At 48.5% G+C, this 17,495-nt stretch overlaps 2 protein-coding genes across 3 annotated transcripts in view; both read right to left on the minus strand.

The window, feature by feature from the left end:
- Window positions 1-993: 993 nt before the first annotated feature.
- Window positions 994-2,621, minus strand: Ackr1 (atypical chemokine receptor 1 (Duffy blood group)). The gene is made up of 2 exons (XM_075989188.1): window positions 2,459-2,621; window positions 994-2,029 (listed from the first exon to the last, which is right to left on the minus strand). Exons 1-2 carry the CDS (start codon window positions 2,477-2,479, stop codon window positions 1,010-1,012), a joined length of 1,041 nt encoding a protein of 346 aa, XP_075845303.1. The 5' UTR covers window positions 2,480-2,621; the 3' UTR covers window positions 994-1,009.
- Window positions 2,622-3,941: 1,320 nt separating this feature from the next.
- The window catches only part of Cadm3 (cell adhesion molecule 3), a 32,443-nt gene continuing 18,889 nt past the window's right edge, over window positions 3,942-17,495 (minus strand). For both annotated transcript variants that reach the window (XM_075989187.1, XM_075989186.1), the window contains 8 exons: window positions 15,120-15,260; window positions 14,404-14,556; window positions 13,589-13,726; window positions 13,091-13,261; window positions 10,785-10,875; window positions 10,221-10,390; window positions 6,983-7,108; window positions 3,942-6,219 (listed from right to left, as the gene is read on the minus strand). In XM_075989187.1, coding sequence (XP_075845302.1) covers window positions 6,101-6,219; window positions 6,983-7,108; window positions 10,221-10,390; window positions 10,785-10,875; window positions 13,091-13,261; window positions 13,589-13,726; window positions 14,404-14,556; window positions 15,120-15,260 — 1,109 coding nt within the window. In that variant the 3' untranslated portion in view covers window positions 3,942-6,100. The remainder of the gene's footprint in view (window positions 6,220-6,982; window positions 7,109-10,220; window positions 10,391-10,784; window positions 10,876-13,090; window positions 13,262-13,588; window positions 13,727-14,403; window positions 14,557-15,119; window positions 15,261-17,495) is intronic.

The following is a 17,495-nucleotide window of genomic DNA, read 5'->3' on the forward strand; positions in this document are numbered from 1 at the left end:
GAACCAATGTCATGGTAATGGGGAAAAAAACCTTCAAGTGTACATATGTGCATGCAGAGAGAAGAAGAGGGGGAGGGAGGAGGGGGAGGAAGGGAGGGAGGGAGAGAGAGAGAGAGAGAGAGAGAGAGAGAGAGAGAGAGAGAGAGAGAGAGAAAGATTGGGGGTGGGGGGTATCCAGGTCATGATGAAGAATTAGCTTGCAAAAGACAGCTCCTAGGAAGCAACATTTTATACTCTCTTGGTATATGCCCTAGTCTAGGCCATGGTAACATCACTGGCCAAGTCACTGGTAGCCCTAACAGGGTAGCTGCTCCCCAGTGCCCCTGAGCTTGCTTCTTTCATTTCCAACCACCACTCCAACCTCCAAACAAAGTCAGAGAGGACAACCAAGTAAGGATTACCTGGAGGGGTCAGACAAGAAGACAGGAGAGCAGTACTACACTCTGAGCTTTGCTCTCTGCCCCTCGCCTCTGACCCCCCCTTTTTGCTTCTATATTTATTCCACATATTTTATGAAATATGGCTTCTCTCTCTCTCTTTCTTTTTCTCGTGAAGCCTTGTGTTCTTGTTTGGAGTGTTCATTTCTCCACTCATGTTGTTGTTTATGTTTCCTGTCCCCACAAGAAGACAGTTTTCACTCACCTCAAGAGAACATCTGGCCGGGCAATGGTGGCACACGCCTTTAATCCCAGCACTCGGGAGGCAGAGGCAGGCGGATCTCTGTGAGTTCGAGGCCAGCCTGGTCTACAAGAGCTAGTTCCAGGACAGGCTCCAAAGCCACAGAGAAACCCTGTCTCGAAAAACAAAAAAAAAAAAAACAAAAAAAAAAAAGAGAGAGAACATCTGTATTCCCTGAGGGTGTTTAGCCACCGTTCTCTTTCTTCTACAGCAACTCTAGGAACAGGAAAGCCGGGCGTGCACTGCCCTCCTTTCTCTCCATGGTCTTTCTCCTTTAGTTCCAGATGAAATAAGAAAGCACCCGCTTCATAAAAGCAGTATAGACTTTAATTTAGGTTGACGTGTGGGGAAGGGACTGGGATTTGCCTACAAGGGGATCCATATGAGAAGACTGTCTCGTAGGGAGGGACAGAGAGGGCAAGGATCGACGGGTGGTCTGGTAGCAGAACAGGGCCACGAGCAGGGGTGTAGCCACACAGTGCAAGATAGCCAGGGCTTCTGCCAGGTTCCGCGTGATATCTAGAATCTTCTGGGACAGACATGTTTTCAAAAGCATGATTTTGGATCCCAGCAAGGCATCAAATATAAGAACCATCCCATAAGGCCACCAGAAAATGAACCAGACCCACAGGACACTAACCCAGGGGCCTGGCTCCTTGCTCAATGCCTTCTTCAGCCCCTTGGCTGCCAAAAGAGCCAGTGGTAACACAGTGAAAATGGTAAAACAGATTGCAGAATGCGTGGACTTCAAAGCTTCCAGGCCTCCTGTGGATGCAAGGGTGCAGAGATCATTGTAGACATCAGTGGCCAAGGTGGCTGGCAGCCCTAACAGGGCAGCTGCTCCCCAAAGTCCCACAGTGAGTCCCAAGGTGAGGCCACGGATTTGACCTATACCCAGTCCGGGGTTCAGGCAGGCATAGCACACTATCAGCAGAGCCTGGGCAAAGGCTGAAGTATACCAGACCCAGGAGCCCAGGGAACACAGGACTGTGCTGTGGGCATGGTTTAACCCTGGTGCCAGGACAGGCACCGCAGTGCTGAAGAGGGCACTGCCTACTGCCAGCTGTGCCAGAATAGGCCAGCTGGGGCAGATCTGCCAGTGGAAGAGAGGTTTGAGAATTGCAAACAGGACGGTGCCACTTGCCAGCAAGCCCAGGGAACTTGTGAGGATGAAGAAGGGCAGTGACGAATTATCAAATAGATTACAGGAGTGGCAGGGAGCAGCTGCTACAATGGTGTCGTTATCGTAGCTAACAGTTGAGTCATAGGTGCCGTTATCTTCATATGCATAATTCGAAAAATCCAAAGAATACTGAGTTCCAGTCTTGTCTATTTGAAAGGAGGTTTCCACCTATAGGGTACACCCAGAAAGGACAGTCAGTCGGGGAGGGGGGGGCGCATCTAACACAACAATGAAGAGGCTAGAGTATACTTGGGTTTGGAGAACAAGGGATCTGCCTATAGGACGTGGGTACAGCGGGCATGGTAAAAAGGGAAGCTGAGGGACCTGCCGGGTCAGAGCCACAAAGGAGCCTGGGTAGAGCTATGTGGAGATTTAGAGAAGCAGAAGGACAGAGAGAAGTGAGGAGGAGCCAGCGTGGGACCGGCTAAAAGGTGGAGGAGGAAGAGCAAATAGGGACAGGGGGCTGAGGGAGGGAAAGAGAAATGATTTTTGAAACAGAACAAAGAAGCACAGGGATATGGTAAGGGAAAATACAAAAGGGTATAAAATCCTGAGAAGACAGAGACAAGGGTTCTGGAGCATGGCCCCCACACTCACCGGGTGCAGACAGTTCCCCATGGCACTGCAGGCTCGAGGCAGGCAGAGTAAGGAACAAGGAGACCTCTCTGTCAGCAGCTGTGACTCCGAGATAAGTGCCCAGGGCTAATGAACGCTCTCAGCTTCTGGGCAGAGCCTGGATGCGTGTGTGGGGTCACACTCAGGAAACTACCCAATGCCTACTGCCTACTTAAACTTTAGGCTAACATGGGGGGGGGGGCTGTCCTGGGACTTCCTGTTTTGAAGTCAGATTTGGCTGGTCAGAATGGCTTCGGGAAAAGAACATGGTGAGGGCCACAAAGGGGGAATTTTCCCAAAGGTGGCAAGGAAGAAGTCTTGTGAACTTTCCAGCAAGGGAGGATCCTTCAGGAATAAGGAAGGATGAGGGGCCAGGGGTGACATATGAAGCAGAGATAAGAGAGGGGTGCTGGGAAGTTGCAGTGACCAGGCATCTGATGATTTTCTCTGTTCTCTACTCCTTTGAATGAGATCCAAGGAAAGAGTTCAAAAGTTCCCCTGTTTGTGGGGGAAGGTATGCTACTGGCATTGGCTGTTGGCTCCACCCAGACTGAGAATATGCAGCTAAGTGGATGCCTTTTGTGTGTGGTCGAATGAGCCAGGGAATGCACCTATTCATCTGTGTCCCTGGGTTCGGTATCAGTGTGCCCCCATCTGAGTGCCAGCTACTACGTGGTGCCTGGGTGTGTGCCTCGCTATCTAGGGGCATGGGTGCTTCAGTTTAAGAGGGACAGAAGATGGGAGGCCTGTCAAGTCCATGTACTGGCTCTCCTTCAGGGAGCAATTGGGCATTTGCCTTACCACCTATAGACTCAACGAATGGATCTCTCACACCAAGCAGAACACATGGTGTCTGACACATCAAAATAGCCTCTGGGGGACCATGGGACAGCATACTTTGCTGTGAGAGTATAGCCCACCAGGTAATCTCTATTCATTTTGTTGTGAGACATACAGACTGTGAGACTGCTTCACTGGCTTGCCGTCTTTGCAATGAGTGGAGTTTTTGATGGGACGTAGAATTGCTCTGGCCAGGAGAAATACAGAATCCATGTTCAGTAGGTGGATTCCCATTAACCCCCCCAGACTGTGGTGCAGAAGGCTGAGTACCCAGGTCAAGTTTCAGGTTTAACAGGCGGGAGACAGAAAGGTGGTTTGACAAAAAATGGGTGAAGCTCTCCTTCCTGGATGGTGTGAGCGGGGTCGTCACCTCCATCATGGTGTTGGCCAGCATTGCTGGGCAGAGGGTAACAGGGTAGCGGTTGGTTGACATGCCTCAAATCCAAATGTTCTCGGGAAAGCCAATGACTCAGACACTCTCTCCCCTGATTCCACACACAGACGTTCCGGAGAGTGGCATGGCAAGGAAGCGGTACCCTTTGAGTGCCAGGCGCCAGGGACATGAGGACAGCCCTTAGTTACACAGAACCCAGCCAGCAGTGAGAATAGCAGAAAGGAAGCAGCCTGACCACACGGATAATCCAGATATATTGAGGGTGGTCCCTCTGAGATTAGCACAGGAGAGTTAGAAAGATTATAAAGATACACGATCCCCTCCCTGCTCCCTTCCCCCGCCCCCACCCACAGACAGACACACACAGCACAACGGCCCCTCTTCCCCCCGCCCGCCCCGTACAAATATGGCTTCTGTGTAATATGGACAAAGTGGTTCAGCTCGAAGAGGAAAAGTCGTTTTCCCAAAAGCGGGTGCTGGGAGATGAGGAGCCTGGACAGGCCTGGGGCCCAGGGCTCCCTTGCTGCTATAAGAGGAGAATCCCTGGCTGAAGAGAGGGGATGCCTGGGGTACCCAGGACCCTAACCAGGGGCTGGAAGATTCACGAAAGTATTACCTGAACTGAAGGAGTAGGCAGGCCTGCTGGATTGCAGCTGCCCCATTTTGCACACCTGTTGTCAGAGCAGGGAGGACATGCTGGAGGAGGGGGAGGAGAGTGATGCCAAGTGCATCCTGAGTCTGAGGGACAGACCAATCAGGATGGAGAGGGTGAGCAATCTCAACTCCACAGCAACCAGCGTGGTCATAGAAGGAAGACCGTAAACCAAAAGCTGAGATGGGGGACCCAGTCCTCTAGTCCCTAGGTACAGAGGATGGGAATCTAGAGTCAGTGCCAGGGAGAGGCTTGAGGGGTGCATAGCAGAGGCTGTGGCCCTGGCTCCATGGCTCAGAGATGGGAGGTCCAGGGAAGGGTGGTGAATGTGTGGTGTTTCATAGAGAAACAAAATGCACAGCTGGGAAACCACATCTTGGGACTCCCCCTCTCTCTCAGACAGGCATCAAGAGTGGTTTGGAAATGACTAGGGTGGAGCAGCCCCCCTAGATGAGGTACAAACCCTGACCAGGAGCCATTACTCCCAAAGCCCACCTCATGCCTTACGTGTTCCATGCTCTGGCGCCCACCCAAGATCCCTGGTCCTTCTCTTCAATCCCTTTACTTCTTGCTCACACAAACACACATGTACGCACATCCATGCACACTTACACACACAGAAACAGACACACACACACACACATGCACAAAGTTCACATTATTCCCTCGGTTTGGGCAGGAAACAGCTCACTGCAATGAAGCTCCTTTTAGTAATTTTGTTGTCATGTCTGCCTGGCTGCTGAGGGAGGAGGGACCGAGGGCTGGCACAGGGAACAGGAGAGGGCACAGGGTGACACAGGGTGGAGGAGCAGTTGCTGAGCAATGCCATGAGAAGAGCGGTTGCCGTGCAACAGTCCAGGGTCTTGGGTAAGAATGAGGGGCCCCATCCGAGGTGGGGGAAGCAGATGCTGTCCAGGCCCAGAAGCTGTGCCTCTTTCACGACTGCTAGGAGAGAAAGCTGAGCTCTGCTGTCCCCCAAGGGCCAATTCTGTGAAAAGAGCCTAGCGTCATTCATCGTGTGGGGGCAGTGGATGGACAGGGCCATTTCCGCCATCCTCTCTCTGGAAATCTGTTCTCTCTGGGAGGGACATGTTGAAGCCCTGTGTGGCTGCACGCCATCTTCAGTTCACGTCTTCTTGAGGACTTTCCTACTCATTCCTTTCTTACGTAATGCAAGAGGAGTGGCGGTGACGCCCATCTCCCTCTCTGTAGCTCACAATACGTGGCTGGCAGAGGTAGAGCCGCCTCCACCCCCTGCTTCCATTCCCAGGTTCCTCGGAGACACCTGGGGAGCTGGTCGGCCATGAAAATGGAAGGAGGGCTATCTTGAGCTCCCACCTGCAAACTAGCCCTGCTCCTCATTTGTTTCTCATCCCTCCAACTTCCTTCTCCTCCGAGCACTGCACATACGCTGCTCTCCTCGCCCCCATGGCCCCTGCCTCTCCAGTCTTGGAGACGGATTTGATTTGGGATTGTTACAAAAATAATAATAACCCAAACGCAGAGAAGCCACGGAAAGGGCTGAGGGCAACCCACCCCTCCCCCCCGCCCTCCTCCCCCCCCATTCCAAACCGAGTACAAAACCGCACCCAAAGCAGACATTCTGTACAGGGGGCTGGGTGGGCTGGGGAGCAAGCGGGAGGGGCGGCCCTGGGGTCGCTCTGTACAAGTTCAGGTTGGTGACAGCCCAGCAGTCCCCATGGGGCCCCTGTGGGGCACAGGAGGTGAGTGGGTGCCCCTAGATGAAGTACTCCTTCTTGTCATCCCCGCCTGACTGCCCGCCTTCTGCGTTGATGATGGCTGTATCTGCATCTGGAGCATCGTCGGAGCCCTTCGCTTCGTGTGTCAGGTAGGTTCCTGTGTGGAGACAGAAGCTCCTCTTTGCAGAAGTGTCTCTGCCTCTGAAGTCCACCCTGCCCACTTCCCTACCCACCCACTCACATAGCGCTCATCTCGTCTTTCTCTTGCCTGGAGCTTTCTTCCACCCAACTTCTCTAATCTGCATTGCGTTTCTCTGCCAACATCCCTCACCTAACCACACCCCCATGAATAATGAATCCTACCCTTAACTAAAATCTCATCTATAATGTAGGCAAGGGATAAAAGAGGTGTGTGTGTGTGTGTGTGTGTGTGTGTGTGTGTGTGCGCGCGCGCGCGCGTGCACGTGTGTAGTGGAGATATGACTTAGGCATGGTCAGTCAAGGCAGCTAGGCTACTGGCTGCACGTAGTAACAGAATAGAAGGGAAAGTAGAACAGAGAGAAAAGAAAAGATATGTGTGAGGATGAAGAAGAAGGAGAACAAAGAAAGAAAAGGAAGTCAAAGAGATGGAAAAGAAGGCAAGGGCAAAAAGGAAGGAGCTAGATCAAATGCAGAGCAGCAAGGAGCAGCTGACTAAGTAGGCAGGTCTGATTGTACTTGTACCAAGTGGCCAGGCTTGACTGTGGGGTTGCTGTTGCTCAGTGATCACAGCATTGGCATTGCCTGGGTTGGCTGTCTTTCTTTCTCAAACACCCTAAGGGGCTGAATGAGTCTACAGGGACTTGCCTGAAATCTTACTGTCTGTCCTTTCCTGACTGGTCTCCCCACCCAACCAAGTCCTCCTGATTAATGCCTCTGACCTTTGTGCCTGATCAAATAGTGTCCAAGGAAGATGAGCAGAATGAGCAGCAGGAAGACAATGAAAGCCACAATCCCTCCGATGATGGCATGGTAGGTACTGGAGGATGAGGGCACCGGACTGGGGTCTGCAGGGAGAAGAGGCGTATAGTTAGAACTGGGATGGGGAGGACCTTTAGCTCCCATGCTGATTTGGCCTTAGATACTATCACAGAAGAGACATCAACATCAGGAGAATCCAGGAGGTATATCCAAGCACAGGGAACATGCCTTAGTCTGTGCTCAGGTGAGTATCATCACGCTGGTAATGTAGTAATTCTTAAAAGAAAAAAAAGTGATGTATTCATCAGGTAATACACAAACCAGCTCTCACTCCACTATCCAAGTTGCTTTCTTGGCACCAAAGCTTGACCTTAATTGGAAATCATCACTTAATAGCTGTGAGCAATATCAAAATTCTCCCCTTCCTTCCTTTTCTCCACCCCCAGTCTATCGTCCATCTCTCTCTCTCTCTCTCTCTCTCTCTCTCTCTCTCGCTCTCGCTCTCGCTCTCTCTCTCTCTCTCTCTCTCTCTCTCTCTCTCTCTCTCTCTCACACACACACACACACACACACACACACACACACATCTGTGTTTTCTTGCTCCTTGACTATCTCTCATGTCTTCTCAATCCTGTCTGCTCTTCTGCACTAGTCCCTTTAGGGGTTTGTTTGGCACTCTCGTAGTCCTAAGATCAGATGGGGAACAAACAGTGAAAACTGATGGGGCCAAGAATTAAGAGTTGGGAAGCACCTTGCAAAGAAAATGCTAGATTGTTCTACATTGTATAAGACTTGTAAATTTCCCTAGAGAGCAAGGTAATAGTCTGACGTGAATTAGAAAATCATCTTCCTTCTCTAGGATGAGCCCAGGACCTCAAGCTCCACCCGAGGATTTTATTCCAGCCTGGGCTGTGGCCTAGACACCTGCCTTATCCCATAGCATTTAGCATCTCTACTCCCAGGTATTTCATTCTTTCTTCTCTAAGCTCCCCAACCCACATGCTCTTAACATATCTGGTCTTTTTCTTCAGTAATTCCTTCTTGGCAAGGAAGACTACTTATTCAATAAAACCCAATCTTCTGACCCATCCAAGGAAAGAGACCTAATATTTCATCTCTACTCTGACATCATCCAAAAGTTTGTGCACAAGACTGGTTTGATTTCTCCCATGGTGTTAGTGTTCCTCCATTCACTATACAAAATTCACCATCCATAATAGGTGTGGACTGATCTCATAGTACAACCTGGACCAAGAGTGTCAATAAAAACCTTAACCTTGGTCAGAAGCCCAATGTCTGCGGATAAGTGCACAAACCCAGGACATTCTGACGTCTCCACAATTACGTTAGCCGCAGCTATAATTCCTCCACCCATGGGAGAGCTCCTGTTATTCCTTGAATTCAGCTTGAGTCTTGCAGCCTCCTTGACTCCTAGACTTTTTTTCTTTCCTACCTTATGTTTTCTCAGGCTTGACTGGGCCAGCTTTTTAGTTCCTTGACTTCCAATGCCTTATTTGAAAAGAAAACATCTGTACTTCTTTTTTAATGTTTTTCTTAGAAGGGAGATGGAGGATGGACCAGGAGTTCCATGATGGGACAGAGGTGTTGACATGATGCAGGGAAAGATGACTGAAGAAACATGAGCTGTAATCCACTGGGAAAATCAACCCTGGGTACTTACTCTGGAAGCTAGAGAAGCAAAAAAGTTCTTGAAAAAAAACCACTGTCTTCCACTGTCAAAATGACTTTTGGGATTGTCAACAACCACCCTCTGTCTGCAGGTATAATGCACCTTGCATTTCATTTCTGGGAGGTCTTCACTCAGGAAGATTCCTGAAGAGGCTGTCGTAACTCCTTTCACCACCAGGCGTCAGCACTGGCAGCAAACACTAACCTACTCCTTAGCTTTTTATCCCAGGGCAGAAGGATCAACAAGATAACAACTGCAGGGTATATTAACTTTCTTTCACTGCCGGTCGCCATCAGAAACGGTCTGGAAAGATCCAGAGGATGAGTCAAGATCTCAGAGCCTTGTTGTAGCTCTCAGAATCCTACACTAGCCCTGTTGTGCCGAGCAGCTCCCCATGGGGTGAAAGGCTGACTCAGGATGCAGACTTTCTGGTCTCAAGCACCTAAGCCTCTTTCTCATGCCTGGGATTCTGGGTGTTAAGCATCCCTGCCTTACTGAGCATTTCAAATGAGGAAAGACCCTGAAGTTTCTTCAACACTTCCCCTATTCTGCAGAAAGGTTTGAAGACTTTCTGGAAGGACTTCAATGGCATTGATGTCTTCCAACGAAGAAAAAAAAATTCCTTACCATCTCCCTCTAAAGCCACAGCTGTCCTAGCCTGTCACTTCCCTTGAAGCTGGGTTTGAATGTATCTTTTGTGTGTGTGTGTGTGTGTGTGTGTGTGTAAATGTGCATTTGCGTGCTAATGTACATTGTATGTCTATTCACTAACTGTAGAGGTCAGAGAAATGAATGCCATCCACCTGATTCTTTGAGACAGCGTCATTTTGGCCATCTCTCACTAGCCGAGAACTCATCAAATAAGATAGGCCGTCTCTGCCTCCCCAGCACCAGGCTTACAAATGTGAGCTCCCACACCTGTTTCTGTTTGGCTCCAACTGGCAGGGACTTGACTGACCAACCCAACATTCTAGGCACCTGGTGGCTCCAATTTTTGAGAAGCACTTCAGAAAGAAGCAACTTGTCCCTTAGGAAGGTGAAGCTCCAGAGAAGAGATTCGGGCCATCTCTCAGCATAGCGCACACACGCTTGTTTCTTTTGTTCTTTGCCAAACTCTAATGCACACAGGGTCCTCAGGAAGGAAATGGGTTGCGGTGGCTCATATGCTGTAGCTAGTTCTAGGAGGAGGAGCTTTTCAGTAAGCACACCTGCCGTCAGGAGGGGCCTCTAAATGAAGCTGACATTCTCCCCATCAGGGGATAAAGATGGTTTCAGAAGAGCCACTGCCTGCAGACAGAGATGATGGGAACCCATCTTTCTTATTGTTACATTAAGAAACAATAAGAGTTACCATTGTTACACATCCCTAGGGCCAAAGGGGAGTGCCTTCTGGTAGCGCGCATTTTTTATCCACCCTACTACCACTCAAGGGGAGGCGGTTGCCATCCAGAGAGCAAGAGATGGCTAACGAGGGGAGATGTTGGAGGAGAGAAGCCGAAGGGACTCACCGTTGACATTGAGGGTGAAGTAGGCTGTGTAGCTGCCCATGTTGCTGGTGGCTGTGCAGCCGTAGGTGCCACTGTCACTCTTGTTCAGGAAGGGGAAGATGAGAGCCCTCTCTTGGGTCATCTTCAGGGGTGGCTCGCTGCCTTCCTTTACCCACAGGTACTGCTGGGGACTGTTGAGATAGAAAGATGTGAAGTACTCAGGATGTCCCAGACCGAAGGGCTGGAATAATTAAAAACAACCTGGTAGCAGGGAAATCAGAAACTGTGTGGTGAGGTTTAAGATGCTGTGTGGGCCAGAGGGTAAGTGTTGGTGGAGGGGTGAGGTATCCATCTTGGGTACAATTTAGAGAAGGCAGAGATGTTTTGAACCATATTTTACTGTGACTTTGTTCCTTAGGGAAACAGAAGGAGCTGTGCTAGGGATCGCTCCAACCTCACTTCTGCTGTAGAAATAAAGGAGAAGCATTGTCGTACAGTTAGGGGACCAGGAGTTATGCCTCAGCAGGTACCCAAGGGGTGGGGGTTATCTGAGGGGTATCAGAGACCATGGACTGCTCTTCTTACACTGGATTGCCATGCCCCTCACAGTGTAGCAACAGCTTCTGGCCTTCCCGGGGATGCGCAGGCTCTGGTCTAATCAAGGCTGTCGGCGTGTCTGTGGAGAAGCACAGGATAGCAGCGCCAAGCTCCTCACTCTGCATAGGAGATCCCTAAAACTGCGGGAATCACCTAGTTACATGTTTTAGATTCTCCCAAAGTCTCAGAAGTGTGAGAGGCTGTGAACAAGTCCTTCCTCCTGGCTCTTGCGAACACGGACTATGAGTGCCATTGTCTGAGAACAACCTGGTGTATCTCAACCTCTGAGTGATGGCATTCGAGCAGGCCTGTCCTTGGTGGGGGCCTATGGGATGTCTTAGCGGAGCTGAGGAGAACCCATGGTTTATTCATGCCTAGCAAACCGTCTGGCACCTAGACAGGATCTAATACATATTTTTAAAGGAACAAAGGAAGTGAACTTGACACTGACTGAGTCCACAACCTCTCAATTCTGTCTGCTCTGTGAGGGAGCTTGGAGTGAAAGCAACGCCCAAACACAAAGCATCCCTTTGAACGGTCAGCCCAAACATGGAATGAGAGTATAGAAACAGCAAGGGGTGAGGGTCAAATTTTGGCTGGAAATAAAAAAAAAGGCCTGAGACAATATGGCTGGCTCTGTGAGAGAATAATGACATCTGTCAATGATGCCAAAAGGCTGCTTAGGAGGCTGGGTCCAGATGGCGGCTTAGAACAATGTGACCAGATGCTGGTTTGGAACCACAGATAAAGAGGATGTGCTATCCCTAAGGACAGAGCCAACCTTAACAAGCAGTTAATGAACATGCGCCCGTTAAATCACACAGGACAAAGAGACAGGTCAGGTGAGAAAATGGGTATTCCGGGGCTTCACAGCTGAAGAGACCTCTAGCAGAGCACCTGGAATGGGGCATTTGTTGACTGACCTCTGATCTCAGGCCGAAGGGGACTAGGCAGAGTAATCACCAAATGGCCTGGTTTCTAAGAGAGGACTCTGTGGGACTCCAATGGTATATTCTTCAGTTACGGCTGGGGACCAGGGCTCAAGAGAACCACCCTAGGCCCAGGACCTCACACTTTGAACTAGTAAATACAGAAATACTTTATAGCAAGTTAGAACTTGGAAGTTAATAGAGTTCTTCCATACATATTATTCCTTATTTCTCAATATAATTCAGGGGAGTAAGGCAGATTCAACAAGAGATTAGATGCTTTGGTGAAGCCAATACAGCTAGTACGTGACAGTACTGGCTAGGAGGCTACTCATCAGCCTGTCCGTTGAATGTCATCCAAAATTAACGAATGTTAAAGTTTGGATAAAGGGTCTAGCCACTGATTAAATGGCACCGAAATTAATCAGCTTGTGTCTTCCATAAGCAGATTAAAAGCTATCACTATTTTTGAAAATCCCCAGCCCTTTGGTAAATTGGGAAAGCAATGCATGGCTGTACACGCCTCCATGCTCGACTTCCACACTTCCATTACTCCTTTCCCTTTCCACATGGAAAAGCGCCTTTGAAAGGCTTCCAGATTTCCCCAGATGAGAAATCTGCAGAGACTCCAGCTTTTCAGACATTCTTTCCTGGCACTAAAGACAGGGTCCACGAAGAGGATGCAGAGGTGTGGAGAAAGTGCGAAGCAGCGAGCCCCGGGCCACCTTGGGTCAGAATCCCAAGGAGAAGCGTGGAAGGGGGCCAAATAGAGATGTGACTGAGAGGTAGAAGTCCTTGGACTGTTGCAAGACCAGAGAGAATTGTGCCTCGCTTCCACCCACAACTCTTGGCATCACAGAATGTTAGAGTGAGAAGAAGCCATAAGGATATCCAAGTTCACCTCTCTCGTTTCAGAGGGAAACAACCACGATCCGTGGAGGAGAGCTGTCTTCACACCACACAATCAGTGTGGCGAGGACTACAGACTAAACTACAGCCCGAGACTTTGGGTTTGCTACTCTTACCACTGTTAAGTTACAGCCTAGCTCCTTTTCACCAGCGTAGCCCAAGGGCTGGTAAACTTGGCCTCTGGGCCAAATCTTGCCAGTTGCAAGCTTTAGTAAATAAAGTTTTATTGGAATGCAGCCCAACTCATTTGTTTACGCTTTGTCTGTGGCTGCTCTCCGGCAGCACAAGCAGAGTCAACTCAGTGAGACAAAGCCCTCAGCTCTCCAAGCCTTCCGTGTTTACTGTAGGGCCTTCTTTACTGAAGCTTTGCTACTTTCACTAAGCGTCAGCACACTTCTCTTTTCCTTACTCCCTACCTCACACCTGGTCCTTCTCACCCCAGAGCCCATGACATACATAAAACTTCAATGCGCTGAGAGGTGACTCTGTCAGCTCCCTTTAGAGATTCATGGTTCACAGAGCACACGATGCTTGCTCCGTCATCTTCCCGCGTAACCTGGAATGACACTGAGCTGCTCACAGTGAAGGTTTTTCCATTGACATCTTCCTGGACTCGTGTTTGTTCTCCTAGAATGCAGAAAAAAACATACAGACAGAAACACACACACACAGAGGAGATACATTGTCAGTACGTACAGACAGACTGTATCTTAACAAACAGATACTGTCTGGGCCCCACAGATTCTGAGTATATCTTGGAAAGACTCAGAAAATTTTTGAAATGGATATGAATGTGTACAGAGAACGTAGATCCTGACACACACATATCCACAATGTCACTGCCATTCACTTTCCTCATCTCCATTATTTCTTATGTGCCATATAAACACATATTGCACCACCCCTTTTCCTGTGCCACCTCATTTCTGTAACCCCGTGGCAGGAGCTACTCACCATGGAGTTCTTGGTCACCTTTCCTCCAGGTGAGCTGGGCTGCAGGCTTGCTCCCAGAAGACTGACAGTTTAGAGTGGCTGTCTCCTTTTCCCGCAGGGATGACTTATAACCAGTGATTATGGGCTTCTGTGGGATTCCTGTGATGGAGAGGGGATGGCCAGGATAGGAAGGAGAGGCACCGTGTGAAGTCACACTTCAAGTTCTCCCTGGAGATATGTCCACTACAAGGGGCAGAATATCTGAGCTCTGCTTTGGTTTAGAGAGCTGGGTAGAAGCACAAAGGGTCAGTGTTCTCTTGGATCTACTTCTTGAGGACAAAATGGGAAGACTAAGGTGAGGAGGTATGAGAGTTTAGGAGGAGTGGGGATGCGGTGCCTGAGCACGATAGTGACTGGATATCCCAGAGTCCAGCTAAGTGGCCATGCAGATGGTAAAAGGCCCAGAGCAGTGGAGGTGTGAATTAGAATACATGATGGAGATTATTGCATTCAAACAACTGAAGAACTTTTCTTAGAAATTAAAATAAGATATTTTATATAGATCTTGTGTCTCCACATGGAATTTTCAGAGTGAAGGGGAATGACCATTCCCTGCTATAAATTGTGAGGTTTACGCTTAAAGAGATTTGTTCCAGAACAAATAGTAAGTACAGCAGATCAGAATTCTGCTTTTCTCGTATTTAGAGGAAGGCGTCCAGACCTTTTCTGATATTATTGGAGGCCTGCCTGGTTCTGGGAGGCTTTGGGGGATCAACTGAGGGAGATTTGTTTGCAAAGCAGCGTGCCTCAGAGACACAGGGGTTGAGGAGCCTCACCTAGCACAGTGACAAGGGACTTGGCAGTTCGCACAGGCATGGTGAAGATGGAGCATGTGTACTCGCCCTCGTCTGCCAGCGCCACATTGCTGATGCTGATACTGAGCTCGTGGGGAGTGGATCTAACCAGCTGAATCCGATTATCTCGAAGAGCTGGGGAAATGAGAATGGAGAGTCAGGGTTCTACCAGTACCTTGCATGTTCATCTTCTGCTCCTGTGCTACCGTCATTGAGGGGAAGGGAGGAATGGTGGGCGTGGGAGACAAAACCAAAATAAAAGAAAATAAAAAACAAAAACCCCAACCAAAACAAAACAAAAAAAAAAAACACCTTGAATTAGGACAGAATCATTCAGTGACTTTCATGAACCACTAAACATGGTAGCTTAATAGACCAGTATTATAGTCTGTATTTTTTGTAATTACTTAGGAAAAGCCTGGGGCTGTGTGATATCAGCTATCATAAGCGTTTCTTTGGGGCTTGGTGCTCCAGCACCTTATGAGGCTATAAGACCTGTAAGACTATACATGGCTAAGATCAGAGCTGTAGTGCTGGTTTCTCGCTGCAAACAACAGAGGAGCCCACAGTTTATTGCTTTTTCAAAGAACATACCTTGTGCTTCTCAGCCTCTGGACTACAAAGATAGCCTTAGCCTCTGCTGTCCCTCTCTCCTAGCCCATGATTCCCATGGAGAAAGCTCACTCAGGAGACACTACCTCTCTTCTCCCCAAAGTAGAGCGTCTGCTGGGCAGGATTAGACCACTGTAGGGACGAGTCTTCATGGTCTTTCACTTGACACTTGAGCACCACGGTGCCACCAGCCACCACTGTTTCATCAGTAGTCCAGGGCTGGCTATCTGCAGGAGTAGAGCAGAGTTAGTTTCATAGAGTCCCGAGGATGTCTACCCATGACTGGGCCACAGTCAGCCTCAGCTAGTTTATTCTCCCCAAGGCTCTGGTCTCTATCTACGCTTGAGGCTTCATGAGTGAAGGGATAGAGAGGTGGTTGTGGCAGTAGAGGGGAGACACACCTGATCTCTCTCACTGTGGACACACAGAAAGCATCATCCCTTGTTGAATGCTGGGTGAATGGGCAGGGTCACAAATGCTAAAAGGGTAAAGGTACCCAGATCTGAACATACTACTCCATGTGTGTCTTTTTAAGTATGGTTCTTGCATCCATCATTGCGAACACACATACATATCTGCCACCTTGTGTTCTGTCTTCTTGCTACCACTTATTGTAAGAGCAAAACCATTAGAAGCAATTATGACTACTAATCTCAGACTGAAATAGGGAAAAATCTAAGCCAGATCTTAGTGTGTATACATTCATCCACACAAAAGAGCAAAACAAACAAAATAGAAATTAAAAACAGAAACATTTTAGCATACTTTAAACTTTTTCCAATACTAACCTCAATCCAATCATCAAATTCATCATCAGTTTTCACTATTATTATTAATTATTGTAGCTGCAGTTGAGACAAGGTCTCACTATACAGTCCTGGCTGGCCTGGTATTTACTATGCATTCATGATAGTCTTGAATTTACCAAAGTCCTTCTGCTCCTGCTTTCTAAGTTCTGGGATTATAAGCATGCACAACCACATCCAATTGTTTGTTTTCTTTCCTGGTAACTCTTCCTGTCTCTCCAAATACAAACCCAAGTTACCACCCTGATATCATTTAAAGAGTAAAAGACTGAAGTTTTCCCCCCCTCAATGTGCTGAAAGCATATTTTATAACTCTTCTCTCCTCAGAGAAATTAAATAAAACACAGACTCAGTTGATAGAGTCCTTGCCTAGCATTCAGGAAGCCCTAAACTGGACCCCAGCACCGTAATGATTGGTTGTGATGGATCGCATATGTTATCCCATTACTCAGGAAGTAGAGACAGATGGCCAGAAGTTGTAGGTTATCCTTGGCTACACACTGAATTTGAGGCCAATTTGGACTGCATACACTCTATATCAAAAATAATACACACACACAATAACACACACACACACACTCACACACACACACACACACACAGAAAGAGAGAGAGAGGAAAGAGGATGGAAGGAAGGAAAGAAAGAAGGAAGAGAGGGAGAGGGAAGAAGAAATCCAGGTATCTTTTGGATAGATCAGTTTAATGCCAAATCAACCTCCTCCTCAGGCCTAGCTGTGAACTTCTCCAATACTGACATCTGTTTCCCCCACCAGGCCTTGTGCTCAGTTCTCACAGCATGGACTCTGATTCCTAGTATTGATTCTCTCATCTTCAGAATCGCTTTTAGTGACCCAACATCAGTGACCTCCTCAGAACTAATCTAAAATAATCACCTCCCTTCTCTGCTTCAGGAGCATCCAAAAGTCTGTTCTATGTCACCAAATTCCTCAACCAGCACTATTCACTGCTCAGTAGGAAACCAGGAATCATGCTTACCACATCCTCTACAGAGCACTACAAAAAACAAACAGATGGACTGAGTGGTGGTGGCGCATGCCTTTAAGCCCAGAACTTGGGAGGCAGAGGCAGGCGGATCTCTGCGAGTTCAAGGCCAGCCTGGTCTACAAGAGCTAGTTCCAGGACAGCTAGAACTGTTACACAGAGAAACCTGACTCGAAAAACCAACCAACAAACAAAATAGATGCTCCCTTAACCACAGATTGACCCCACCTGCCTGTTTCTCTCTTACTTTTCTAGTCACCTGACTTGCATTTCCAGGAAATACTAGCCAAGAGAAGGCCCTCAGAAGGGAAGGCATGCTGAAAATTATGCCAAGCAAGATACACCATTAAGGACTGGTAGTTTCCGAATTGGAGTATGAAGCCTGATACTTAGTACTGCCTAGAAGTGTAGAAGCTGGAAGTGAGGGAGCCACTGGGGCCAGGAACCCAATTCCCTCATCTCCTAGACACAGGCAGCAAGGCAACAGAGGCGAAGAGACTCCTAAAACCAGCCCACCAGTTCTCAACACTGTAACTCTCTGTTCTGTCCTCAACATGGAGCTGTTGTCGTTGGAATTCTTCCTGAAGCGACCCTCTGAAAGGAGAATTAAGACTATAATTGGATTTTGAGATTGTTGTGTAGCCACTAAGCAAA

The sequence above is a fragment of the Microtus pennsylvanicus genome, chromosome 10 (assembly GCF_037038515.1).
Source record: "Microtus pennsylvanicus isolate mMicPen1 chromosome 10, mMicPen1.hap1, whole genome shotgun sequence".
Lineage (NCBI taxonomy): Eukaryota > Metazoa > Chordata > Mammalia > Rodentia > Cricetidae > Microtus > Microtus pennsylvanicus.

Bases quoted from the DNA above. Each gene is read 5' to 3' on its own strand.
- Ackr1 (XM_075989188.1), bottom strand. From the start codon at position 2,479: ATGGGGAACTGTCTGCACCCG. The intron at 2,030-2,458 runs GTGAGTGTGGGG...TGTACCCTATAG, and splicing joins TGGGGAACTGTCTGCACCCG to GTGGAAACCTCCTTTCAAAT.